Source organism: Spodoptera frugiperda, chromosome 5 (genome assembly GCF_023101765.2).
Source record: "Spodoptera frugiperda isolate SF20-4 chromosome 5, AGI-APGP_CSIRO_Sfru_2.0, whole genome shotgun sequence".
Taxonomy (NCBI): domain Eukaryota; kingdom Metazoa; phylum Arthropoda; class Insecta; order Lepidoptera; family Noctuidae; genus Spodoptera; species Spodoptera frugiperda.
Window position 1 is genome coordinate 11,153,026 of NC_064216.1, and position 25,736 is coordinate 11,178,761.

At 34.1% G+C, this 25,736-nt stretch overlaps 2 protein-coding genes across 4 annotated transcripts in view; one reads left to right on the plus strand and one right to left on the minus strand.

Annotated features, from left to right (window-relative positions):
• The window catches only part of LOC118272073 (protein spaetzle 4), a 484,075-nt gene that overhangs the window by 391,324 nt on the left and 67,015 nt on the right, over nt 1-25,736 (plus strand). The gene's annotated exons all lie outside the window — the stretch shown is intronic.
• Nucleotides 1-25,736, minus strand: part of LOC118271759 (potassium voltage-gated channel protein Shaw) — a 255,565-nt gene that overhangs the window by 41,050 nt on the left and 188,779 nt on the right. For all 3 annotated transcript variants that reach the window (XM_050693717.1, XM_050693715.1, XM_050693716.1), the window contains one exon: nt 24,907-25,116. In XM_050693717.1, coding sequence (XP_050549674.1) covers nt 24,907-25,116 — 210 coding nt within the window. The remainder of the gene's footprint in view (nt 1-24,906; nt 25,117-25,736) is intronic.

Genomic DNA, 25,736 nt, shown 5'->3' on the forward strand with positions numbered 1-25,736 from the left:
CGAAAAGATTCGGATTCGATTGAAATATTTCGACATTATACATTTATAAAATGCAATTTATATATTATTTACTCATTTAAACACAAACACCTATGAAAAAAATATGTCTCTTTTACGATTTTACAACTGTTACTATCACACTAAATCAATGTCGCATCGGAAACAGAATAGATGTAAAAGCAGATTTTCTAGCAAATATCCTTTAGCACGACAAATACTGTAAAAGATTGTAGCATTTGCAAGACGTAGACTTGGGATTGCAGTCACATCACGCGAGCGTACTTTGGAAAGAGGTCTTTACCTTAGCAAATAGCTTGTAGTTCACAATACAATTTTGGTTTATTTTTAGTACCTGGTATAGGTAATAAATATTTGGTCTGTCACAGTTAGTGATTGAGCATTATGAGCTCGTGAAATCTATACTATTATTTAATATATAAAGCTGAAGAGTTTGTTTGTATTAATATATTTTTTTTGTTGGATAGTGTATTTATTAAGGAACGTTATAGGCTGTGAAACATCACGCTATGACCAAAAGGAGCCGAGCAGTGGGTGATAAATTATATAAATACGAAAGTAAGTCACGTCTCTGTCTCTTCTTTACGCCTAAACCACTGTACCGATTTGAATAATTATTTTGTGTTGGATAGTGTATTTATTGAGGAAGGTTATAGGCATCACGCTACAATAAGATCCGAGCAGTGCAGGTGAAATGGCACAGGAGTCGCTAGTATTATATAAAACATTATTGTACTTAGAACTGTGCTTAAAACAATTTTCACGAACCTATTCGACGCATTGGCAATAAGGGTGATTCTAAGAAATCTTCAGTTATTCTAAGATACGTACTTTGCAACAAAGAAAATGGAAAATAGATGTTTTCAACCAATTTGTCTTGGATTCAACGAGGTACTCAGAAACAATTCGAATTTAGAAATAAAAGAAATCATTCGATACCACGTGTTGTGTTGTGACAATAGAAATTGAGATGCAAAAACAAAAAATAACGCGAGGGAAAATTTCTGAGAATTCGCTTCTTTTTTTATTGAACTTTTGTGAATTGATCGAACATGTCTGTTGTAGCTCTTAGAGAAAAAAGGTGAGCCTAAGTATACTTTGTCAGTAGATTATTTTTTTACTGGCAGTGTGCCAATCGTCTATTCTCTCTATGTAATAAGCGCGCGGTGACCTTGCAACGAGTAGCAGATTCGATTCCTGCACAGAGCAACTCTTAGACAAAACTTGAGACCTCATGCTTAATTTTTCTAAAAGATTAGAAAATACTTTGGTAAGAGTACAGTCTATTAAGGAGCATATGGAATAGAATAGACTCTATTTTCATAATAACTATCGTGAGACATACTAAATTAACTGAAAATCACAGTTTACTCAAGTAAACTAATGGAGAAAAGCTAGCTACTAGTTTCGAGTCACGGAGGGACTCTTCATCATGAGCAGCGTGGGCCGACGCGGCGACGTCGCGCAGCCTACGATGCAGCCTACGACACAGTCTAGGGTAGACTTCTCTGACATTGGTCTAATAATATCACCGCACAAATACGGTGCAACTACGTTAGGGTATAGTCCGAACTAAATTGGGCGAGACTATTGTTGTGCACACCTTGGCTTGTATCGTCTGAAACGGACATCTAGCTGACTGACATGAGCAGACTGACAATTTTATTTTGGAATTTGAAAGTACTTGTATTTGGCTTATTTCAAACACGCATTTGGATGGATCATATCTAAGCTTTTTAAGGGTGGAAAATCATCAAATTACTTCTCCCGCATTGGAAAAGGCAAAAGGGAGTGACAGACTCTTACTGGGACTAAAAACCACCCCGATCCTTCTCCTGTTCTTCGAGGCCCGGTAACTCGTTAAATCTCCAGCTCCACAGCAGACATCAGCCCTACTGAGACCCATATAATGATAAGATTATCATCCAAAAAGTGTCCATGGGCGGCACTGATCGCTTACCATCAGGTGACTCGTTTGCTAGTTTGCCAACTATTCCATAGAAAAATCCATCCATAAATCAGACCAGTTCAAAATAAAAAAAAATCCTATTGACCAAATCCCAAGAAATAAATCCATAACCCTCAAGAATTTCAATATTGAAACTGAAAGACACTGAGAGCATTGCAAAAATATATTCATATTGGAAAGTGTCGGTCGGTGTGTCCGGAACTAAGTTTGTTCGCAAACTGTCTGACTCGACCACTCTGCAACTAATATTTCACTACCTTACCTCACTCGACTACTTTTGTGTTAGTTCGAACTTTCAAGACGTATTTGTAAGAGAAATGGAGATTTTAGTTGGTTTATTTGCTAAAAGAATTATTTTAAAATTTGTATAAGAATAGTTTCTCAGGTAATTATTATTTTTTCACCTTAATCACGCATGTAATTATTTGACGAGGAACATAATAATTAATTTAGTATGTCTCACGAAAGTTCTGATAGTTCCTCAGTAATTTGGATAAAGAATAACGATGGTTGTCAGCATAATTGAAACTTTAAATAATCATATATCTTAAACTAAGCTATTAATGAAAAATTTCAAACACTCAAAGATGTCTATTTTGCCTAAAATGCGAATAAAGCTTAGAACATTTTGATCAGTAGTTTTATTTACGATCCCCTCACTCCATTCCAGAAAGATACCAGTAGATAAAGAGAGAAAGAGAGGGAGGGGAGGAAAAGAATGATAGAAAGAGAAAGAGACAGAGAAAGAGAAAGAGAAAGAGAAAGAGAAAGAGAAAGAGAAAGAGAAAGAGAAAGAGAAAGAGAAAGAGAAAGAGAAAGAGAAAGAGAAAGAGAAAGAGAAAGAGAAAGAGAAAGAAAATAAAGAGACTAATGAAGTCAAATTCAAAACAACTTACTCAAATACAATCTTAAAAAATTTGAGATAAATTTGGCCTACCCCCTTTAAAATAACCAAACATAATGAACTTGCGTAACTCAATTAAAATTAAATTACTGAAATACTTAGGTGAAAAGACTGACATGTATGGAGAAAAGTTGTAATCATTCGCTCATTGTGAGACTTAAGCAAAGTAATTAAAACAACACGAGAATATATTTGTTCTAAGTAATTTGTTTACAAAGTAACAAGATTGTTAAGTAAATAATAATATATTGTAAAGGATTTCTAAGGATTTGTTGCTATAGTATGTTAAAATACAATAAAATTAATGTTCCATAAGCATTTGTCACTGTATGTGGCAGCCCTCTTTTTTCTTTTTTTTTACGTTGCTCCACATTAGGATTTTCTCATGTGTCGTGGATGCGGTTACAAACGTATAAGTTTACATACATATGACACCCAGACCCGGGACACCAATTTGAGGATCACACAAAGAGTTTCTCCGTGAGGAAATCGAACCCGCTACCCGTAGCGCGGGAGCCAGTTGCCTAGCCACCGCATCCACCGTGCAGTCAAAATTAGATTCACACAGGGAGTGGGGTTTAAATAAGGTATACAGTGGACCCCCGATAATCCGGCCCCTGTCTTATCCGGCGCCCCTTGTAATCCGACATGACTTTGATAAGTATTTGAAAATCTTAAACAAAAAAATATTGATGAATATTTCCAAGCTTCATAATTTGATAAATTCATTACATGATTTTGATTAATAATTTTTGATTATTTTGGTGTGTAACATCTATGTGCATTTATGCTTAATTTTATAAATAAAACGTAAGCTCTTTATTGTTATTTTATTTACTAAATTCGATATACATAAGTTAAGTATGATTTGTACTTCAAATATGTCATATAACATATAGAATCTTATCATTGAATATTTAATTGGCCGGATTACAAGGTACTCTTTTGTAAAAAAATCCGGACTATAGGGGGTTTTAGGCAGTGCTCTATAATCCGACAAATTCAATAGTCCGACACTGCCCTGCAAAATGATTGTCGGATTACCGGAGGTCCACTGTAATTTAAATTCATATCAGTGTGTTAAAAATCTAAATTTTTGAACAATTTTTATTCCATAATAACATAATTATTTATTTAATGAATAAAACATATCAAATAAACAACAGTAGCTAGCTACATCCAACACAAACGACCAAACATCCCCTAAATGTTCCTAAACAGAAATATTAGCACCAATGACCTTGAATCTGCTACCGATCTATTGGTTCCTTAATGATAAGTCCATTAGCTGCAGAATGAACCAGGAAGTTGATATGCTATATGTATACGAGGGATTTGTATCTGACTAACGATAAGCTCCCCTGCCCGTGAAATCTATCCATTTTCCCCTACATTTGCGGAAATGCGGATAATGTTTGGTAGAGGCTGTTTTGGTGCAGTTTCTTATCTTGTATGTTTGTTTGTTTCTTTCTGGGTATGATTGGTACCTTTGGTTGATTTATCTGTGTGTTTGTTGCAATGGCAATGGCTATGTTCTATGATTTAAAAAAATGCGTGCTATGTAAGACTTCCCTACTATCGACACATCGAATACTCGAACCGCGCATCTTCCTTGCACAGCTACCTTGCGGCGGCACATCTTTATATCATGCATTAGCTATGTTGCTTAGTATAAGTGGAAACGGTCACATAGTTTCATAGCTTAGCTATGACATCTTCGTAACATAGCTACGTAGCACATTTCTGTTGGAAAAACACGCTAAAAGGTCATTTTACTGTTACTTATATTTCCTTATTATCTTAATAAAATAAGATCTTATTTTAATTACCATTTCATAACCAAACCACAGCAAAGCAACCTCCCAAAGAACGATCAATTTAAATCAGTTTTCCAAGACACCAAGACATCGTTTTCCCTTCCCAAATATGAAAAGCAAAGTGTGAATAATTTGTGTCAATTGGTCCAAATTAAGTGCTGTTCACGCTTGACCGAAGTCCTTTGAGGTGATAAGGGAACGTCCAATAGCGTGAAATTATTTAGATGGACCATTTAATTGATGCCTGATAGTATTCAGGGTGGTTTCCGTTTGAGGAACGCCGATTCTGATGTTTATTTTATAGGTGTTGCTTTAATATTGTGTAAATGTTTAATTTGTAAGTGTCTAGTGCTGGTTAAAATGAAATAAATGTTCACTGGTTCTGATTGGTTATTGAAACAACACCAGACGTATTGAAAATTGTAATTTGGTTTTATTTATTTATATTTATTTCTTTTCTAGTTAATTACTGTGTACTGGTGATAGATTCGACAATTTTAATGTAATTAAAAATAGTTGTATGTAATTTTAAATCAATTAGTTGGTTGATTATTTTTTTATTGACAGGTAGCTGCTGTACTAAGAAATCATTTTATTTTATAAAAATCAAACCCCTAAATAATTCTGTCAGAAGTCATCATTATTCTACGTACTGGTAAACTATGGCAACTTCACCTGGCGAAGTCGCAGGCAACAGCTAGTCAAATGATAGGAGTAATCTACTAATGTTAAGTGAGTATACTCACTTAACTTTTCTTACAAAAATACTACATTTACACCATCTAATTGCAAGTTCATTACTATGACACAATTTTCCTCCTAAATATACCAATTCATTTGTATTTCCTCAATCCCTCTCGCTCAAAAAATCCCGCTATCTCAAACTTTACTCCAAAAGTCTATGAGGAAAAAGTCACAAAAAAAAATTAAACGAAATAAAATTAACTTCGTCTTGCTTGAATATAGACGTCAAATTATTTTCTAAGGCCCCATAACGTTAAGGACTGACCGAAGTAAAATTAGAATCACTTGGAACCTCCCATAATGGCACAGTGGCAGCAAGTCAAGCTTCTCTAAGCTGCCATTTCTTCTCAGTGAAGTTTCGACTTTATATCGAAACGATACAGTTGAAAATCTTATGAAGAAATGTTATATATAGTAAGGAGTAGTTTGACTTGCTGTTCTCTGTCTGGTTTGTTATCTGTACATGAAATTACTAAAATAATTGTATTGTAGATACGCTGAAACTCATGGTTATAAAGTGAATCTTGGATTTATTTTAAGTTTAATATGTATGAAATTACCTTGAACTAACCATATTTTGGTATCACAAATAAATTGTTAGAATTATATCGGCCAAAATGTTCTTATCCATTTTTTCATTGATATTTGAGAAATTAATTGCCAAAACTTATGACTGAAATAGCCCAATATACTATGTGTGCATATTTCTAACTGTTATTATCTGTCATTCATGTAGAGTATTATTAGTTTAATTGATTTGAGAAAGTTTCGGTGATGCTACAGTTTTAAACTCAGGTATTATATCAATATACGACAAAAAAGACATGACTATACACACAACTGTAACTATTTACCTTTATTCGACCACCTATTTATTAACAAAACCTTCCAACTGAACTCCTCTTTAAATAAAACCTCCATATTTCCAATAGATTACCTATCAACAACGTGGAGTTCAGATATTCGGTAAAGGTAATACGGCCTCCGATGTATCGTCCGGTTGGCTATTCATCAAGGTATCCGGCGGCCGGTAATTGGTCCCGGTCCACTTAAGTACACGTTTGGGTTCTTAGGGATATTCTGGGGCCTAATTGTAAGGTATTGAGATACATTTTTAGGGATCTAAGTATAGTAATACATTGTGCAGTATTCAAGGGTATTTTGTTACATTTTTGTGGACCGAGTATGTTTTGTGTATTGAGTGGGTTGTGATTTTGGTGATTTGAATATGGATTCTATATAATGAATATTCACATTGTTACCAATATACATTTTAATCTGGCTTGTTAGAGGAGAAATCGCTTCCGTTGAAATTTGTTGGGTTTAATTCTTCGGTAAAGATTAAGATTTTAAATTTTGGAAAACAGCAGCCTAAATGGTTCTTTTCCTCCAGAGATCTGCTATGCTACGTTGTTGTGGATGCGTTTGGTTTCCACCAATTATATACACATAGCATAGCACTGGTGAAAACGGACTCAGCTTAAATATGTTTTTTATATGAAACGATGCGTGCTATGAATGGATTCCCTACTATCGATATGTGCTTTCTCATACAGCTACATAGCTTAGTATTAGTGGAAGCTATCACATCTTCGTAGCGTAACTATATAGCGCATCTGGTGGCAAAGCACCCTAAAGCATAACCAAGAACAAAAATAGTTGTTTACTTAATTCTTAATTAGATATAAAATATATTTTTTATTAAAAATAATAATATCACATTGTAACTCTAACTTAAATAATAATTATATTAGCCTACAATAAAAATCTAGATCATAGACCTCATTACAAAAGAACAACTTTAGGTAGGCTGAAAGCTGAAACGCTAAAATATTAACCTAAACCTAACCTTTTGGCCTGAAACAAGTCACGTTTGTACAATCAACTAGGGAGTTATTTATCTTTCCTAATTACTTTGTTTATATTTATTTACTCAGTTGGTTTCGGAGGGGAAAAGTGTACCTAATGAAATAAAGAAAACTAAAACAAAATTAATCTCTACTGAAAATACTTTATTTATTTTAGTAAAATTTTGTGTTTTTGAATATTGTCATGGAAAAAGAAAGATCAATTATTATTTTTGATGTTTAGCTATTTTTTTCTTAGTCTAATGTATAACTAGCGCCTACCAGTGGCTTCGCCCGCGTTTTTTTGGGATAAAAAGTCCAACACCCAAGTCGGCTCACACCTCGTCTGTATACTAAATTTCATCAAAATCCGTTCAGTAGTTTCAGCGTAATTGACAGACAAACATCCAAACAAACGAACTTTCACATTTATAATATTAGTGTGATAGTGTAATGATTTATGTACATGAGATAAAGGTAAGCCTAATGCCATACACCAGGCACATTTCTACACATTTACCACTCATTTAGGACGATATATTCCAGTGTTTTTATAACATTATCACAAATGAATCTTAAGTTATATTACAACACAGAAATCGTTTTCCAGAATTCCGAAAACATTTTCAAACAAAACAAACCTTACAATTTTCCGAGTTTTTGATAAAAATCACGGCACAATATAAACAGAGACATCCAATTTTCTTAAAAAACATTACACAGAATGACTCTAAATAAGTAAGAATAAATGTGAGCATAGTGCCTTTGAAAGGAAACATTTTGTGAGAGAGGCAGCAAGCGACGCTGGTACAATCAGGGGCATATTGTTTTGCACATTATTTTGTCAAATGACATTTTTCTAATCTAGGCTAATAAATAAAATTTGAGTGTCTGTTTGTAATATTGAAATAAATGCTACTTACTACTTGCATATGAATATACGTACGATACATACACCCAAATCACATTTTTTACAATTTTTGTCTGTCTGTTTGTTTGTTCCGACTAATCTCTGAAATTGCTGGACCGATTTTGATGGGAATTTTATTGGCAGGTAGCTGATGTACTAAGACTCTTTCCCTAGAGACCTGGACTATTTAATCTGCGATTTCCCACAAGAAGAATGTAAAAACATTTTCAAACATTACCAAACAAAAATATATGTCAATGTTCAAGACTTTATTCTTAAGATACTACTTAAATACAATTTTATTCTGTATCAAAGTTATTTATACCTATATATTGTTATTAAATGTTACTGTGGTACTAGTGTAGTAATGAGATTGTTATTTTTCGCTTTGTTTGGTTTTAATAAAAATAAATTGAAATAAAAGTCAAGTTTTCTTTTACAAAGACCGCTCTATAAATGGAGAAATACTACTAATGGAGAAAAGCTCTACTAGTTTCAAGTCACAAAGGGACTGTTCATCATGAGCAATGTCCGTAGACGCGGCGACGTCGTGCAGCCTACTGATGTCAGTAGCGTCAATCCATCTAGCTCAATTAATGTACGTGAGTAAACCGTGATTATTTGATAAATTTAGTATGTATCATGATATTTATTATAAAAATATATCTATATACATGTTTTTTACACAAGAATAAAAATGTTCAGTCAATTTTAAATGTTGTTTTAGGTTATATTGAAAACCAAACCACATAATATTACTTGTCAAATTCAGTTTAAATTCCCACAAGAGTGAGTGACGTTTCACGCGACCACAACTGTAGTGGAGTGATAAAAAAGTAATTAAAATTGTTACTCTATTTACTGTTTAATGGCTGACCTGGCGAACTACATACATAGCGTATTGGAATCAATTTTAATATTGTATTTACTTGGACTTAATACGTCAAGATAATAGTCCAAATCGTTCAACTTATTAAAAAAACATTTTCTATGGCATAAACCGGTAAACGGACAGACGTCACAATTGCGGTGCCGGTCTTTTGGGGTAAGGAATCTAAAGGTTGTCGGGGAATCCGGGATTGGACAGATTGGGAAGGGGGGTTATTCACAATAGGGTAACCGGTCCGATCCTCCGGTCACTCACACAACGTAAGCATTGTTAAATGTCGGTTTTCTGTGAGGACGTGGTATCACTCCGGTCGAGGTGCCAAAACATGGCACTCCCAATCTTTGTTTTACAACTGTCGTGAGATATTTTAAAATAGTTTTGTGATACGACGACGACACGAAACTATCCTAAAAAGTAACTTGATTAGTTTCAAGCGACGAGTGGGGCTTATAGTTATGAGTAGTGACAGACAACAGATGTAACGTTTTGCTGTTTACGTACCGTACAGTTACATAAGATTTAACTATGAACTGTAACAAACTAAAACTCAAACATATAAAAAATATAACAAATCATATGTTTAAAACTCACATACATATTTCTATCGATTTCGAAAGCATCCAAGCAACATTGCTCCCAAGTGTACTGCCAGCATGTATCTCATAAGAAATTCTTTTTGATTTATTCCACTGGCAGAAACAAAAGCAGGCCGTACACTGTCTGTCAAAATAATATTCTGAGCTTTTTTTATTTTCACAGATAATTTCGTCTTTATCTATAAGATAAGTTGCTTTTTGTATATAAAACTTTACTTTTTTTATGAGATTTGGCTGACAAGATTTATTGTTTATGAAGTTGAGTCATGATTACAATACCGTACTGATGTTTTTAATGGATGAGTGACTTTACTCGTATATGAAATTTCGTAAGTAAAGAAATGGCTACATTCATTGGATATGCTTTTCTAAATTTTTTATATAATCAGTCTTAATTTATTTAGGAATTAGAATTTAAAATAATAAATATAATAACGTAACAGGTTAACACAATATTTCAATCCTCTTGAAGAGGGTATTGGCCCACCTTTGCGGCATTCAGTCTCACTTAGAGAAACACTTTCAATAAAATTAATTAGCTTTTTAATATATTTTACAATAGCTTTTTAATATAGTATTACAGGGTCTTTTGTCGATTTCTTAGTTACTACTAAGGCTACTGCCTGAAACTAAAAATATAATATGGCAATAGGATAAGCCTCTACTACACGGAACCTATAATAACACAAATGGTGAAAAGTGAGTGTACATTGTATAGTGGCGTCACGTACCGTAATGTGCACCTCTGTCTACCCTTTCATGGGTAAAAGGCGTGACGATAAGATACTATTTAGTGCATAAATCGACACATCTACTTCACTATCATTATACCATAGAAAAAGTTCTTCTCTAGTTTCCTAAGTCGCGAAAAAATCCCATAATATCCTATCATCCCTTACATAAACTTAGAATTCCCATCCTAGACTGAAACAATAGGGCTTCTAGAGCACTGGAGGGCTCTCACCCCCTAGCTAGAGTGAATACTTCATTGTGACGTGCCACTCTTGCATCCCGCTCTTAAGTAGGCTCTTTGTACATCCGTCCCTTTCACTCCTTCCTTTTACTTGGACTTTTGTATGGAGCGTAGTTTTTAATATTTAATTATGTGTGGTGTATGTCATGATTTGAGGTGTGATGGGAAGATTGGTGTACTTTATGGGGATTTTCGGTTAGTTCAGTTTATGTAAGGGTTTTGGGTTATTGTGGGTGTGTAAGTAACTCTTTGTGCGATCCACAAATCATTGTTCCTGATCCATAATTATAATCATTATTATGCTTATAAACGCACCCACAACACAGGAGAAAATCCTGCAACCTGTTAAAGTATCAAATTCAAATCGAAATTTTTTACCACAATTAAAATTTTGTAGTTATGACGAAACTTGAATCATGAGACTACTTTTACAATAATCAGCTACACTACAAATAAAAGTAGTCTTTTATTTGTGTTACTACAAAATTCAGCATTAAAAGATCCGTAATTAGCAATCCCAGACAATCTTTCTGAAAAAGCCAATATTGGCTGTGGGCCAAATGACAGTTTTACAAAACAAAAGATCGGAAACTCTTTGCTGAGGAGGGAAAAGGTTTATCCAAAGTCTGATTAAATACACTAGGTAAAACGATAAAACATGATAATGTAGAGAAATGGTTTTTGTAAGAGAACTTTTGGAATTAACTTTAAAAATACTGCTTTTTGACTGTAGTCTAAGGTAAATAAGATAAGTATTTATCTGAAACTAATCTCACTAACAATTCTTTAAATATTAAGACTGACGAGCATGCATGAGAAGACTGTTGATGAAATGAAAGAAGTATGCAAGAATCGTAGCAATTGGCGTTCTATTGTCTCTGCCTACCCCAATAAGAGACAGGCGTAAGGCTATGTCTATATCTATAAAAACATAGTTAGTAACATTTAATATTTTACAATTGATTCTGTTCTTTAATAATGGAACTTATTGCAATACTATAAATATCAAAATACAAGTAACAGTGCGCATAAAAATGAGACACAAAAGACACATAAGGCGATTAAAACGACTCTCGACTCAACAAATGAACGTTTCCCTCAAACACAAAGAAGCTTTACATCAAAGAATACACCAAGAAAACTGCTCTACTTCAATCCGATAAAATTCACAAAATCTCAAGCCGAAACGGTAAACAAAACTCCGAACAAGTTGACAACATACCGCATCATACATCACTTTAAAGTGGTATAAGAATACGAATTAAAATGCATCTTATTGTCAGGCGGATAGAGTTTGAAATACGTAAATTCAAATTCAATTAAAACTGGCACTTTGTACAAGATCCGTTTCCGAGGGAGGATGGGACGCAAAAGTTTTATATTGGCTTAGTCGACTAGCGGTTGTGACAGACGGAGACGTAAATGGACTGGAAGTGTTATAGTACATATATAAAAAAGTAAAAAGTTATATAACATCATGCCTTTTATTCGCAATGAGGAAGAGTGCCCATCTTATATGTAATACTTATTTTTTAAATTTTATTACTTTTATGCGACATAAAAAAAATTGAGGTTCTAAGCTTGATTAGTGTGTATGTTTGTTTGTGGACGATAATCTCGCGTTTGGCTAAACCGATTTTGATGCGGTTTTCAGCATGGTATTTTTCAGGCATAGCAGAAGATTTTACCTGACTTACATACTTAATACTCACATAAGTATGTCAGTATGTAAGAGGGTCATTAAGTAATGGGCCTCTATGTAGTAGAATCATAACTATGTTTTATGCAATAAACAAAAGAAATAAGAATAAGAAAACGTAGGCACTTCTAGTAACTTTAAAGCCACAACTGAAAAAAAGATTCCCTGAATAAAAGCAGAGATTTCAGTAATGCCAAGTGGAATACTGGGCTACGTACTTTGGAGAACAGCTGAATTGTGTTTTTTTTTTCAGGAAAATTTAATGTTGCGCTGTATTTCAGTATTTCAGTACCAGATAATATTCCGCGTCTGTAGTGTACTTGTTATGAATAAAATAGCAACATCATTATAATAATGCTCGTATTCAGATCTGTTTGTGAAACTTAACTGAAATAATTATAAAGATAAAATGCTGCATTATAATCGCCTATTATCACTTATGTAGAATTTAGTTTTATACATATAAAAAGGTTATGTCGGACTTATACCATACTAGCTGATGCCCGCTCGATACCTTCGCAATAAAATTCCTGTCAAAATAGGTCCAGTCATTTGAGAGATTAGCCGGAACTAAGAGATGTGCTGACAAAAATTGTAAAATATATTATTTTGAAGTGTGTATTAAAAGGCGGTCATTTCAATATAACAAACAGACATTCCAATTTTAAAAATTGTCTAAATTATTATAACCCTACAATAATTCCCAATATATGGTAGATAATTTTAGAACACCTACTTATTACACCAATGAAATAAAACCTTCGAGGATAAAAACCTGGGATTTCTTTATGTTTTATGTTTAACACAAAAGAAAATAACTTATGAAGAAAAGTAAATACATCATTGTCAGTCTATTTCAATACAAAGTATCACGTTATACTTTTTTGTCAAAAGGAAAGTTAAATTCTTGACATTAACATATTTGTATAAATAACTTGGGGAGTTATTTCGCACAAAATTTCAAACAAAACATCAAAAAGAGACACTGAAATATTTATACGCATTGAGACATTCATATTTACTTTGAAAATATTTTGATGGATAGCAACAGGAGAGCTTTTACTGTACTTGAGTTACCATATCTTAAAAAAACATTACATGATAACTTGTTTTACATAAATATTCCATTGTTTTTTGGAATAAGTCGGTAAACGATGGTAAGTCACCTGATGGTAAGCAATCGCCACCGCCCATGGACACATGAAGAATAATACAGGGGAATTTAATCTATAATAACATGAAGACATTGTTCTATGTGTCTGCGTACACAACTGTCGCACAGTGGGATTTACTTTTATAATACACAAGTCTGCTCTTATTAAAAATCCCAATAATAGATTAGACTAGCCTGGGAATCGAACTTGTTCTTAGCAATCACATCTACTACCTAAGTAAGTCGATAACGATGGTTTTTCTACGAACGAGGTAGTCAGTTACAAAAAAAAACTATCCACATCTAGTGCTATCTTATAATCTAAACCAACACACCCATTCCTTTCTGAACACACAAAAGACTCTCCGAAGCATTTCAAAACCTAACAGTCAGCTATTTGCCATAAGACCTAGGTCTCACAGAGATATGTCCTAACAATAACGTGATAAAGTTGTTCACTTCATAAAGCCTTTGTATTATACCCTTGTGTGCAGTTCCACTGTAATGCTCTGTCATATTGCTGTAATGGAATAAAATAAATACCGGCTTCCTCTTTAATGGTGAAGGGACATCGGTCTGTTTGTCGGTGGTTTAGTAAATATTGACTATGCTTTTAGTTTTTGTTAGGTTTCAAAACACCACTATATAGTGGTCAACACAAACAAAGTGGTTTTGGTATTTTTTTTTTTTTGATGACGGGGGCAACCTTCAGACAGTGCCTAGTTTTCTGGGTATAAAAGAGAGGAGTGTGAGTTTTTTACCTCACTAAAACCACCCCGGTAGCCACCCTCAGTACCTGTAAGGGGCACCGGGTCCTCTAGTAGATATTTTTCGGAGCCCCCACTAAGTTTTGGTCTAGTTTTATGTCACACAAGTTTTGATCTAGCTTTTTGGTTTATGCGATATTTTCCGAAGTCTTGCAGAGTGAATGGGGACTTAAGTTGTATCGGTTACAAATTAAAACAGATTAAGTTTATTTACTTGATATTAAATGAAAAAGTATTGCCAAACAAGTCAATAGTTAATAGTAAGTCAATTTCAAATGATTGTACCAACACTCTCCACTCTAAAAATATGGCAATAAGAGTAAAAATCCATTACAACTCACTTTAAAATGATTATACCAACCCCTTTGCTTAGAAAAGGTAGCAAACAATATTACCGACAAAATATGTAAGCCTCAAGTAATACTTGGGTAACCATCCGACCATCGTCTGCGGTGAGCAAACAATTCGTTTCCCTAAGAGTTTCGCCTGACTACCGACTTCTCATCTGTTATTAGTTTAACAGATGCTTATGGTGACTGAGCAACCGACTGCTGAAGATCAATTCTCTCACGGAAAATATGGCTATACTTAGTTCATGTTTGGAGTCTAGATATGATAATTATGGTTTAAGTGCGTTGTGTGAGTTAGGTTACCAGAGGCTTAATTACCCAATCTCCATCTTCCCAGACCCCAATTCCCCAAAAACCCTTAAATATCTAACCCCCAAAAGGCCGGCAACGCATTTGTTACACCTCTGATGTTTGAGGTGTCCATGAGCGATGGTGATTGCTTACCATTGTAAGTGTAAGTGGTCCGTTAAGACACTTACCGGCTCATACCATAAAAAAAAATTGTTTATGTGAAGTTTGTATCTGTAACTGTAGCGACTTCAAGGTATAGGACACAATAATGTTGAAAACGTAGTTGGAAACATAGAAACGTCTGTTGTAGTCAAAGTCTAAAATTGGGACAAGTCTATTTCTGAATATCACGTCCAAACCTAGACTTTAAGTTCGCTACACAGACGATAGATAATTCAATACTTAGTAGTTTTGAGGGAAGGGACAACTGAGCTTAAAATAGACTGTACACTAGTATTGATAGTTTGATCTTTATCCAACAGGAAACTAGGGCTGAACTACTGACAAAATAAATTAATATGGACGAGCAATAAATTTAGTAGCGTTAATATCTTTCAATTTGGAAGCGTTTGTTGGATTTAAAGGCGATTAATCTTGTTAAGGGGAGTTTAGGAAAGCCTGTAATTGGTTCTGACAAGGGATGTTCCTACCCAAATCTGATTACGATCGAATTTACAGGCGCTGTACCATTTTTTTCAAAAAGAGGATTTTCTAAAGTTTCATGTACGAAGAGATTGATGGTTCTGGAGAAAATTCGGTTTGAATTAAGTCAAATTTTGTTTAACACGTTAACCGCCACGACGGTCTGGTGACTGACGGTCAGCGGAAGAATTGCTTTCAACAGTTTTCGTTTCGCAGTTAATGCTTTATGTCATTGGTAAGTTAGAACTAGAATCACACGGACCTCCTATAGCAGATAAACTGACCAAATAATGGCTTACCAATCTGAAATTAGTTCACTACATTTAGCAAAACATGTGTATTGCTACAAAATACATTGTATTAAAATGACACACATTAATCCCCATTATTGTAATTTGATTTGTATTCCAAAAAGGGTATATGATACTAAGCATTCTCTCTTTTTATCCTCCATAAATTTGTGTTTATGACATCTTAAAAATTCTTTACGAATACAAAATATTTTCTTCTTTGTTCAGACGTATTAAAGCGGCATAATTTAAGGGATTGTTGGGTGCCATTACTTTTTATTTTTTGGCTCATCCCTTGATGGAGTTCATTGGGTAGTTTATTAGATCTGTGTTGTCTCATTTTTTCATTTTCTTTTTTAGTTTTATTGAAATATACTTTTTAGTTTTTGTTTATTTTGATGGAAAGTTAGAAGTGAAGAAGTGATCTGAACACATATTAAAAAAAATCCATCAAAAGCTAAGCAAAAGGATACCTACTACAATAACATTTAATTTTCTCTTTATTTATTAAGTATGTTTTACGGTTTACACACAATATAGCGACTGTCGCCGTGTGGTGTGTCGCAAAATGCTGCTCATGAATATGAACCTGTAGCATAACTTGAAACTGTCCAAGTTCCTCGTCAAGTAATTACGTGAGTAAACCAAAAAATATCTGGATAGCCACTACGCATCATAACTTTGATTTAAGAACGTAATTTGTATGCACTATCTGTCACATACGTTTCTCAGGCACTTATATGAAGGTGGGTGGGAATACGAATAAAACTGTGAATATTATCTAAACCAATATCAATTGATGACTTCCTTAATAAACTAAAGCACTTGAGGTCAGACTTACTCGTATAAGTTTATGTATGCAGTATCACGCACGAATCACATAACCATATGATCAGAATTTCATACGGCTGCTTTCACTTAGTGAATAAGTTAATAATGATGTTGTATTCGTTCGTTCTTCGATAATATTATGTTTATCTGCAAGTATGAGGTAATGAATTGGAATTGCAATTCAATATGACGGTATTAAGTATGTGAGATTCGTATCACTCACCAACAGTGCTATCATGCAGTTCTATTCAAGTTGCTGAAATAAGGTAAGATCACTATAATATTCTTCACTATTACTTATTGATATTCTTCACTGAAAACTGAAAATGTTTCTTTGTTTTTTTAGTTTTAATTATTTTAATTAAATATACTGTCATAAGTTTATAAAACTGGTATTTGAGTATTTCAGGTCAACAAATTACAAGGTATTTATAGTACCTTCCAAAAAATAAAAGATTTATTGTACAATTTTTATCAGATTTCATTTACTTTTTTCCGTCCAGTCAACTGAAATACATTTATCATTAAAGAGTTCCACATTTTTGGCAACCTCTCTATAACGTGGATGATAAATGACTCCACCCACAAATCGACAATAATATTTACTGAGTCCAGAGTCAAACACGGTCTTTACGAGGGCTGTTTGTCAACTTATATAAGTTAGCGACCCGCCCCGGCTTCGCATGGGTTTTAGTTTTTTTCTGTCTTTTGACATTTAGAGCGAAATTCCTTATAATCCTTTCCAATATCTTGTGTTGTAAATAATCTTTGCGCCGTACTAGTATTTTCTTCTGTGTTGTTGTGGGTGGAAAATTTGTGGATCACACAAAGAGTTGCTCTGTGCCGTTGGCTCCCGCCAACCATGCAGTGGGTTGGTGCTGCGCCTTGGTATATATTATACTCATCAACAGTCCTCTTGAATAACTTTATCTATATGGAAAATCGCATCAAAATCCGTTCCGTTATACTAAAGATCTAAGCAATCATAGAGACAGACAGAAAAGGTGACTTCGTTTTATAGGTAATTATAGTGATTTTCATTGTTGTATTTTGTTTGTCAATTTTATGTTATATTTTACTGTTTACTGGGCGTCGGACAATAAATCGTTGATTGAATGTCACGGTTATTAATTTGATAGGTTTGTGTTATTTGTAATTTTGTTTATTTGAGTGAGTGAGTGTGAATATAGATATCGTGACGAACACTGACATAAACTTTATTAACTACTCTTTTGAGTTTGCTGTAGTAGTGTTGAGTTAAAATTTAATTCGAGTCTGGGTGTCATGTATATGTGAACGTACCCACGATACGGGAGAAAATCTTAATGTCCCCACATTAAGATTTTCTCCAACGTTTTTAAACAAGAAAAAAAAAAACTTTTGGACGATGGCCTCTTAGCCCGGCACGTAGAACGACACACCACCTGCATCCACAGGCTCCCCGCGACCATGACGATATCGTCGATATATAGATTTAACATGCATATTTTCAATACTTGTATTTCCATTGATGATACATACATAACTTCACGCCTATCTTCCATGGGGGTAGGAAGAGCTATTGTCTCTGCTCCAATTGATACGACTTTCGCATCATCAACAGTCATCAGTCTTTTCATGCATGCACGTCGGTTAAAGGTACTTTTATACTAAATGAAATAAAAATAATAAACAACATCACTTTACAACGTCTGAAACTGCACATAACATTGTATATTATATTTGTGTTGACAATAACAACACAACAACAATATTTGAGACAATAACTTTAAACGGTCCGTCATTAAGTTAGCCAGTTTGTTGTGGGGGTGGGGTTAGAGGGGGGGGGGGTTAGAAAGTCTTCCTTTACAGTCGAGCAAAAGATAAATTGTCATGTACTACGTTAGAAGATTTTTATTTATTTTCTTTAGTGGGTGGGATTGCTTTGCTGTTGGACATAGGATTTCTTTGGACAAATTCTTACGTTGTTTTAGTAGTTTCTAGTATGTGGTTAGGCCACATTGTTATTGTAGAATTAAACACGTTTGTTACTGAAGAAAACAATGTCTTTTTTCCTGGGGCTGACATAAGAGATTACTTAGGAACTACTCATATAACAGAGATCGGACAGTAACCCTCTCTTATAAATCGTAGAGTAAACCAATTACCCTTTGATGTAGAAAAGGCCCAGTTATGAACGGTTATAGGTGTTATACTGGTAATGAAGTACGTTAAATGAGCACTAGGCTGTTATTTAGATTTCTAGTTTAAGTTATTGGGTTAAGCAAACTTTTTTTTTTATTTTTTATTATCACATGAGTAAGTAGTATTCTCAAATATGTAAAGCGATATTTTTATTGCTATTGTATAAAAGCTTTGGACTAATAATATAAAGAAATATACTCAAATAATTCTCTAACCCCTAAATAATCCGATACATAAATTCTATCTCAGATAACAGCATCCAATAAGATCTCGCCATAAACACAGTTCATCAAATATTTGTACGTTTTGATATAGAACCTTTTCAGTTATGTACAGTTCTGATATTTATGTATACATGGATACATTTATTTATTTATGAATGTTAGAGCCTTTTGTGTGGTTAGTTCGCTTAAAATTATATTTTAGGTTCAAAAGTTTATATGGATAACTGTAAATTATTATTATTATTTTCATCCATATTTTTCATTAAATTTTATATGAATTGTTAGAATTGTGGCGACAAAAGCAAATCAACGGATGACGTCACAAATTTTACATGGCACAATGAATTTTACATACGAATATACATGGTAAGAAAATCCCAACGAACAACAGTTGGGCAGAAAACCCGCCAGGCACGATCACCTCGCCTGGTCAGAGGCCTTTTCTTAGGGAACTTTAATCACTGTTCCCAAGAAAATAAAAGTTTGGGTATTTTCTTTTGAGAAATGTGCGGAATTAATTGTGCTCAAATCTTTTACGATCAAACGTATCAATTTTGTTTCCAATATCGAACCAATTTCAATGAAGATTTATACATAACATAATCACCTCAGCGGCAATGCCCACTGCTAATCAAAGCCTCTCCCAAGAACATCCAGATGGCCGTAACGACCTACATCCAGCTGTTCCCTTGCAACCTTCACCACAGAACATATTTTCAAACACACCTTACACCAACATTAAGTTTATAAATCACAACGATTTATAATACTCGTTGAAACCAAGCTCAGCATATCCATTACATAACCAAGCCGACATGCTGCTCCGTATTCCTCCACATCATATTTCAAAGCTCAAAAATGGTTGCAGATTTTGAAACTACAATTTGAACAGAATAACCCACATTTGTAAGTCGCAATACAAGGTGTTGCAGAACGGGTATACGTTAGCAAACCAAAGACACGTCTTCTATGGATTATAACAGGTGATATGGCAAAGGATTTGTCTTTTTATGTATCTGTTCTTTTAAAGCGTAGCCTAACTCTAGGAAATTGCTATTTCTATCCAGACACGAGACAACAATTTATAGATTACACACAAAGTTTCTATGTGCGGGAATCGAACTCGCTACACATTGCGCACTAGACGGTTGCTCAGCTACTACACCAACCGTGCAGTAAAACTCAGGACATAATTGTGAAGTAATTTACTAAGTCAGCGAAATATTTACGTGCAATTATGTAGTAAGTGAATCTATTTCTATTATATTCTTTTAGATTAAATATAATAATTGTTACAAGGTTTCCGCAACAACCTGTATAAAGCCAGATGTCAAGTGTTCTACAAGCTACGAAAGATCCGTAGCTTCGTAGCACCGTAGCACCGTAGCGCTCGTAGCGCTTTATACAGAAAGTAATAAAATATTCGTAGCGGTCTCGTATTTCTTCGTCCGTATCTTTGTTAGTGTGGTACAGATAAGTCAAAGTAATTATAATTAAACGTTTGTTTTATGAGTCTCGAGTGTTTCATTAGATTTTATCGCGGCACAACTCGAAGATGAATCTGAGTCAAATTACCTTGTCTAGTAAAGTAAGACAAAATATCTAAATAAATTAATGACCTCTAATGAAGACATATTACATTGATAATCGTTTTTCCTAATGAATTTGACGCCAAATCCCAACACAACTTTAAAAAATCTGTCTGAATTTGTTATAAAATATTACTTAGTTGTATTCAGAATCCTCCTACTACCAATCCAATTTAAAACCTCACTACAAGGCACTGCAAACCATAAAAATAAACTGACAATATGTTGCAGAAGATTTATTAGAAAATTCACAGAAGCGTAGCAATTTTATAACGTAGCACATTCGGAGTCGTAGCCGTAGCAACATCGTAGCCGCGTAGCGACCTCGTAGCAAGCAAAGTATTAAGAATTTGAGTTATTATGTGTGGAGGTGCAAAGTTACTGATGGAGTCACAGTATTAACTTTATGTCTCATATTGCAAAGTTGAGAAGCTGTGAGCGATGAGTAAGTAATTTACATACATTAAAAGTTTTGGAGAAAATACGTAGCGTATGGATGAAAAAGTTAAGTTTTATTGGCTGTTTTTTCCTGAAATGGCATTTGGAGTAATCGTATTTCTTTTTGTTCCTAACTGAAAGACAATTTAACTCTACAGGAACTTTATATTTTTTTCACTTCTGTCGATAATAGATACAATTTAAAGGAACTGCTCTTCTAGGCTTAAAACCGTTAAGTTTCTCACTAAAAGTCTTCTACCACTGCTGCTATAGTGAACATTTCAAGTTGAAATTTGACTTTAATCCAATTGCATCTGACCTTTCTGTCTCGTCTATAACAGTATTCAGGTCAAACGTTCAGTCTGAACCTAATTTTCAAGCAAACATCGACAATGCATTAACTAGGCTTCGAGTGCCTAAAGTAACATTTTGAAACATGGTCTAGATCTTTGTTTTCTCTTGAGTTTCCATTCGATTCCCATTAGATTAAATTAGGAAATGACATACAAAAAAATCAAATACAATTTTATAATACGTAACGTGGAGCTGTATTTTATGACATAATGTGTCTATTTTTACGAGATTACAATGTAACCGAGTTGATGAATTTCTTAATTTAAAATAGTTAGCGCCACTTGTAGACATGGGGTCCTTTTATTTGCATTAGTTGGAAATGTGTTGTCGATCATTTAGTAATGAAATTACCATTTTGAAACATGGTCTACATCGTTGTTTTCCCTAAGATTAAATTAGGAAATGACAAACAAGAAAATCAAGTACAAATTAAAAACTATGTAAGGCGTCATAAATCTTCGGGCCATCACAATAAAAAGACTGAAATCTGTTCTTCTGAGGGTTGAAATTACCTGTATTGAATTATTTAGCGACATAGTTTGGGCTCGACTGTTTGAAAGTCTACTTATACATTCTGGCATGAAATATTTTGGGACTCGTTTACTGACTCGTTTTTGCCTCGAGTCGAGGCCTATTTGGACGATTTAAATTTAAATATATTGTTCATAAAAACCAGGTATGTAAGTCAATATTTTTTCATTTCAATATTTTATTTGCGTGAGATTTTTGCAAAGTCACGCCTTTTATCCCCGAAGGGGTTAGGCAGAAGTGCATATTACGGCACGTAATGATTTTTCATTATACATATTTATGTTGAGAGCGTTTGTGTTGTATGATAGATGTGAAAACTATTTGTATTTTGTCTCCAGTCTGTTTCAAGATTGTGAAAAACAGTTGGGTTCCCAGGGTAAACAATATTTCATGCCAAAAATATCTTAATAACTTAAGTACGGTATCTTATTTTACACGACAATATTTTAGGCACATATTTAAGAACATGTTGTCAAGGATATTTTTAGTACAAAATAAATGTTTGAAAATATAAATTCTGCGAATTTTGTTTCCATACAAAAATAACCTTGTGTTAGGGATGGGGTGTGCAGTGGACCGGCAGTTCTGCTCACGCTACGTTTATTCTCAGAACGATATAAAAGCTTCACTCATATTTTGCATGTTTCTCAAAATCGTCCCGTCATGATGATTTTGGAGACTTGTAAAATCCTAAAATTCTATTGAGTTTTTTTTTTGTGAGTCAATTGAACTCTCTTTGGCTGTACGGTTGGTGCGGTGGCTGGGCAACTGGCTGCCGCGCAACGTGTTGTGAGTTCGATTTCCACATGGAGTAACTCTTCGTGTGATCCACAAATTGTTGTTCCGGGTCTGGGTGTCATGTGAATGTGAACTACAAGTTCGTTGTTTGTAAACGTACCCACGACACAGGAGAAAATCCTATTGTGAGGCAACATTTATTTTTGCAAATAAAAAAATCGTACGTAGCTATTTAAAATTCAATTATTATTAATTTTGTGTCTCAGAACATTTGACTAAACATTTTCATCTTCTTAGGAAAAACCCAAAATGATTTTCAATACCAAACAAACTCAGTTATCGAAGTCATAAGATCGAATTTCGATAGAAACTTCCGAATTCAGCTCGTACCGAAGGTTCTAATAACAAGATACAATATTGTAAACAAAATTCGACTTTGAAAGTCTTAGGGAAGTTTAATTAAGGCCCAAATCTTTGCTTCTTCCGTGATGTTGATATTTTTTGTTTAGGATTTACACGCAAACGAACATTTAATCATCGGACTTTGCATTTAATCTTAGTACTTGGAAGCATTATTATATTTATATATTTTTTTATAAAAATAATATCTTATACTGGCTTTGCCCGCGTTCCCTTGTGATAAAAGTATCAATAAAGTCACCCTGTCTGTATACTAAACTTCATCAAAATCTGTTCAGTAGTTTCAGCGTGATTAACGGACTAACATCCTAGCGGGTTTACCGGGGCTCCGGCTTGAAAAGCAGGAGTCGGAACGGGGTGGTTTTTAGTCAGTAAGAGTCTGACACTCCCGCACCTCTCGCCTAGGGCTAGAGAAGCCATTGGATGACTTCCCCCTCTCAAAAAAAGACGTCCAAACAAACATTTACAATTATAATCTTAGTGTGATAGTGTGGCATGTTACCCAATAATAAAACCTTTATTCTTTGATTTGGGTCCATTTCTACTTATACATGTACCGTACATATCACACAACGGCCATAGAAAAACATTTTATGGATCACACAAAGGATTTTTCTGTGTGCGAATCAAATAACAAGAGAGGTTCGTGAACTATTCTATTTTTGTTTTTTTTTTGTTGATTGCAAGAACTAAATGCATCGAGAAATTGGTTTGTTCAAATATTGTATACATTTTATATTCGTAGCACATTGTAGCCATTGAAAGGTTTTGAGGCTTTAAATAGGTACCGTATTACTAATGACTCAGTTATCAAACTATCAAGAACTACCACGTAACTTAATAATTATCAATATGCCAAATTTTATGATGTATTGTGTTACGATTTAATGCAACGGCAAATGCCACTATTTCTGAGTCTTTTTTTAATATCTTAAGGTCAAAACACACAACACGACCACGGTTCCGGCTCGACATCGACACGGCGTAGTTTGGAATCTGGCTAACGCTAGCTGCCAACGTACTTACGTTTCCGTACGCTAACTGCGAGCTGCAAGTGCGCGATGTGACGATGTTTGGAGCGATGCTCATAAAATGTGTTATATTATTTTCAGCTGCCTTATTATTATTTTTTTTCTGAGGAAAATTACGATAGATTTTATACGGTATCTGTACCGACACCGATCTTGCACGTATAATGTATTAGTTCTAGAGATAGTGAAATATTATACTATCCATCCAACTAACCATCTCATGCTACATCAATTGCAGATTTCAATTAATTGGCTTCGGTTACAGGTCGACGTTTGATATCTATTTTGACGTCACGATTGATTTAATATCTGATACAGACGTATTGTTGGTATTGACCAATCGTGAGACGTAGTAGTAACTTGAACTGGTCGAATAAGGTAACTGAAATATTTATTTATTATGTTTATAAGTACAGAGATTTATTTTTTTATATCCGAAATCTAAGTTTCCGAAGTCGTGTGAAGTCGTTTCAATGAAGACATGTATGTTTCGTTTATGTGTAAAAATACATACGTAGAAAAAAAAACATAATATCAAATTCAAAGACTTTTTGGCTATTATTTAAAACGCTTTTCCATAATCGTTAGTATAACACTTTCAAGAGCAAAAATACATTTAGTCTCCGTCCTGCAAAATCTTAAGTAATGTTCACATTTCCTAAAACCTGTTACTATAAATAGAACTTTAAAACACAAACAGCACTTACCTGAGTATGTGAATAAAACATAGAGAAGTTGGACACTATGACAGGCACGGGCAGAGCGATGGTCAGCACACCAGCCAACGCGCAGAGAGCTCCCACGAACATGCCCAGGTAAGTCTTGGGAGCCATGTCCCCATAGCCTACGGTGGTCATCGTCACGATAGCCCACCATAGCCCCAAGGGGATGGACTTGAACTGATTGTCAGGGTTATCCTGTGGGCAAAATAATTAGGAATTTTAGAAAATTATAAGTACTGGTGACATTTTTTTTTACAAGTATTATAAGTATAAAAGTATGTCTTAAAACGAGTTATTATTAATACAATACAATCAAATGCTCATAAGAGATCTGACTTGTATCTGCACGAACTCTAAAATAATAAGGTGGATGACTATTTTTTATTTTAATGTCCGTCTTGTATATTATTTAAGAATATATACACGTGTTTTTTATTTTCTTCTGGAAACTAATACTTTCGGTCAGTACTCTTCTAGGTACATTTTATACGTAGAAATGACTTTTTTGCTCCCACTCCTAAACTTTGATTCGTTGTATGTAAGTATAGTTATCTTATATGACAAAATAAAACATTCGTGTCTAATAATCATTAATTATACCTAACTGACGGACTAAATAGATTTTTGATTTTCATACCCTGTCATAATCCCTATTGAAGCACTACAAATATAAAAGCAATCACACTTACAACCTTAAAAGGAAATATTCTTATAAAGTTACTAAAAAAATTCGACCAAAACCAGCCAGTAACATTTAGTGTCACCCGAAAAGATAGTTTAATTATCTCGAAAAGTCTCAGAGGGAAGGTTTAAAT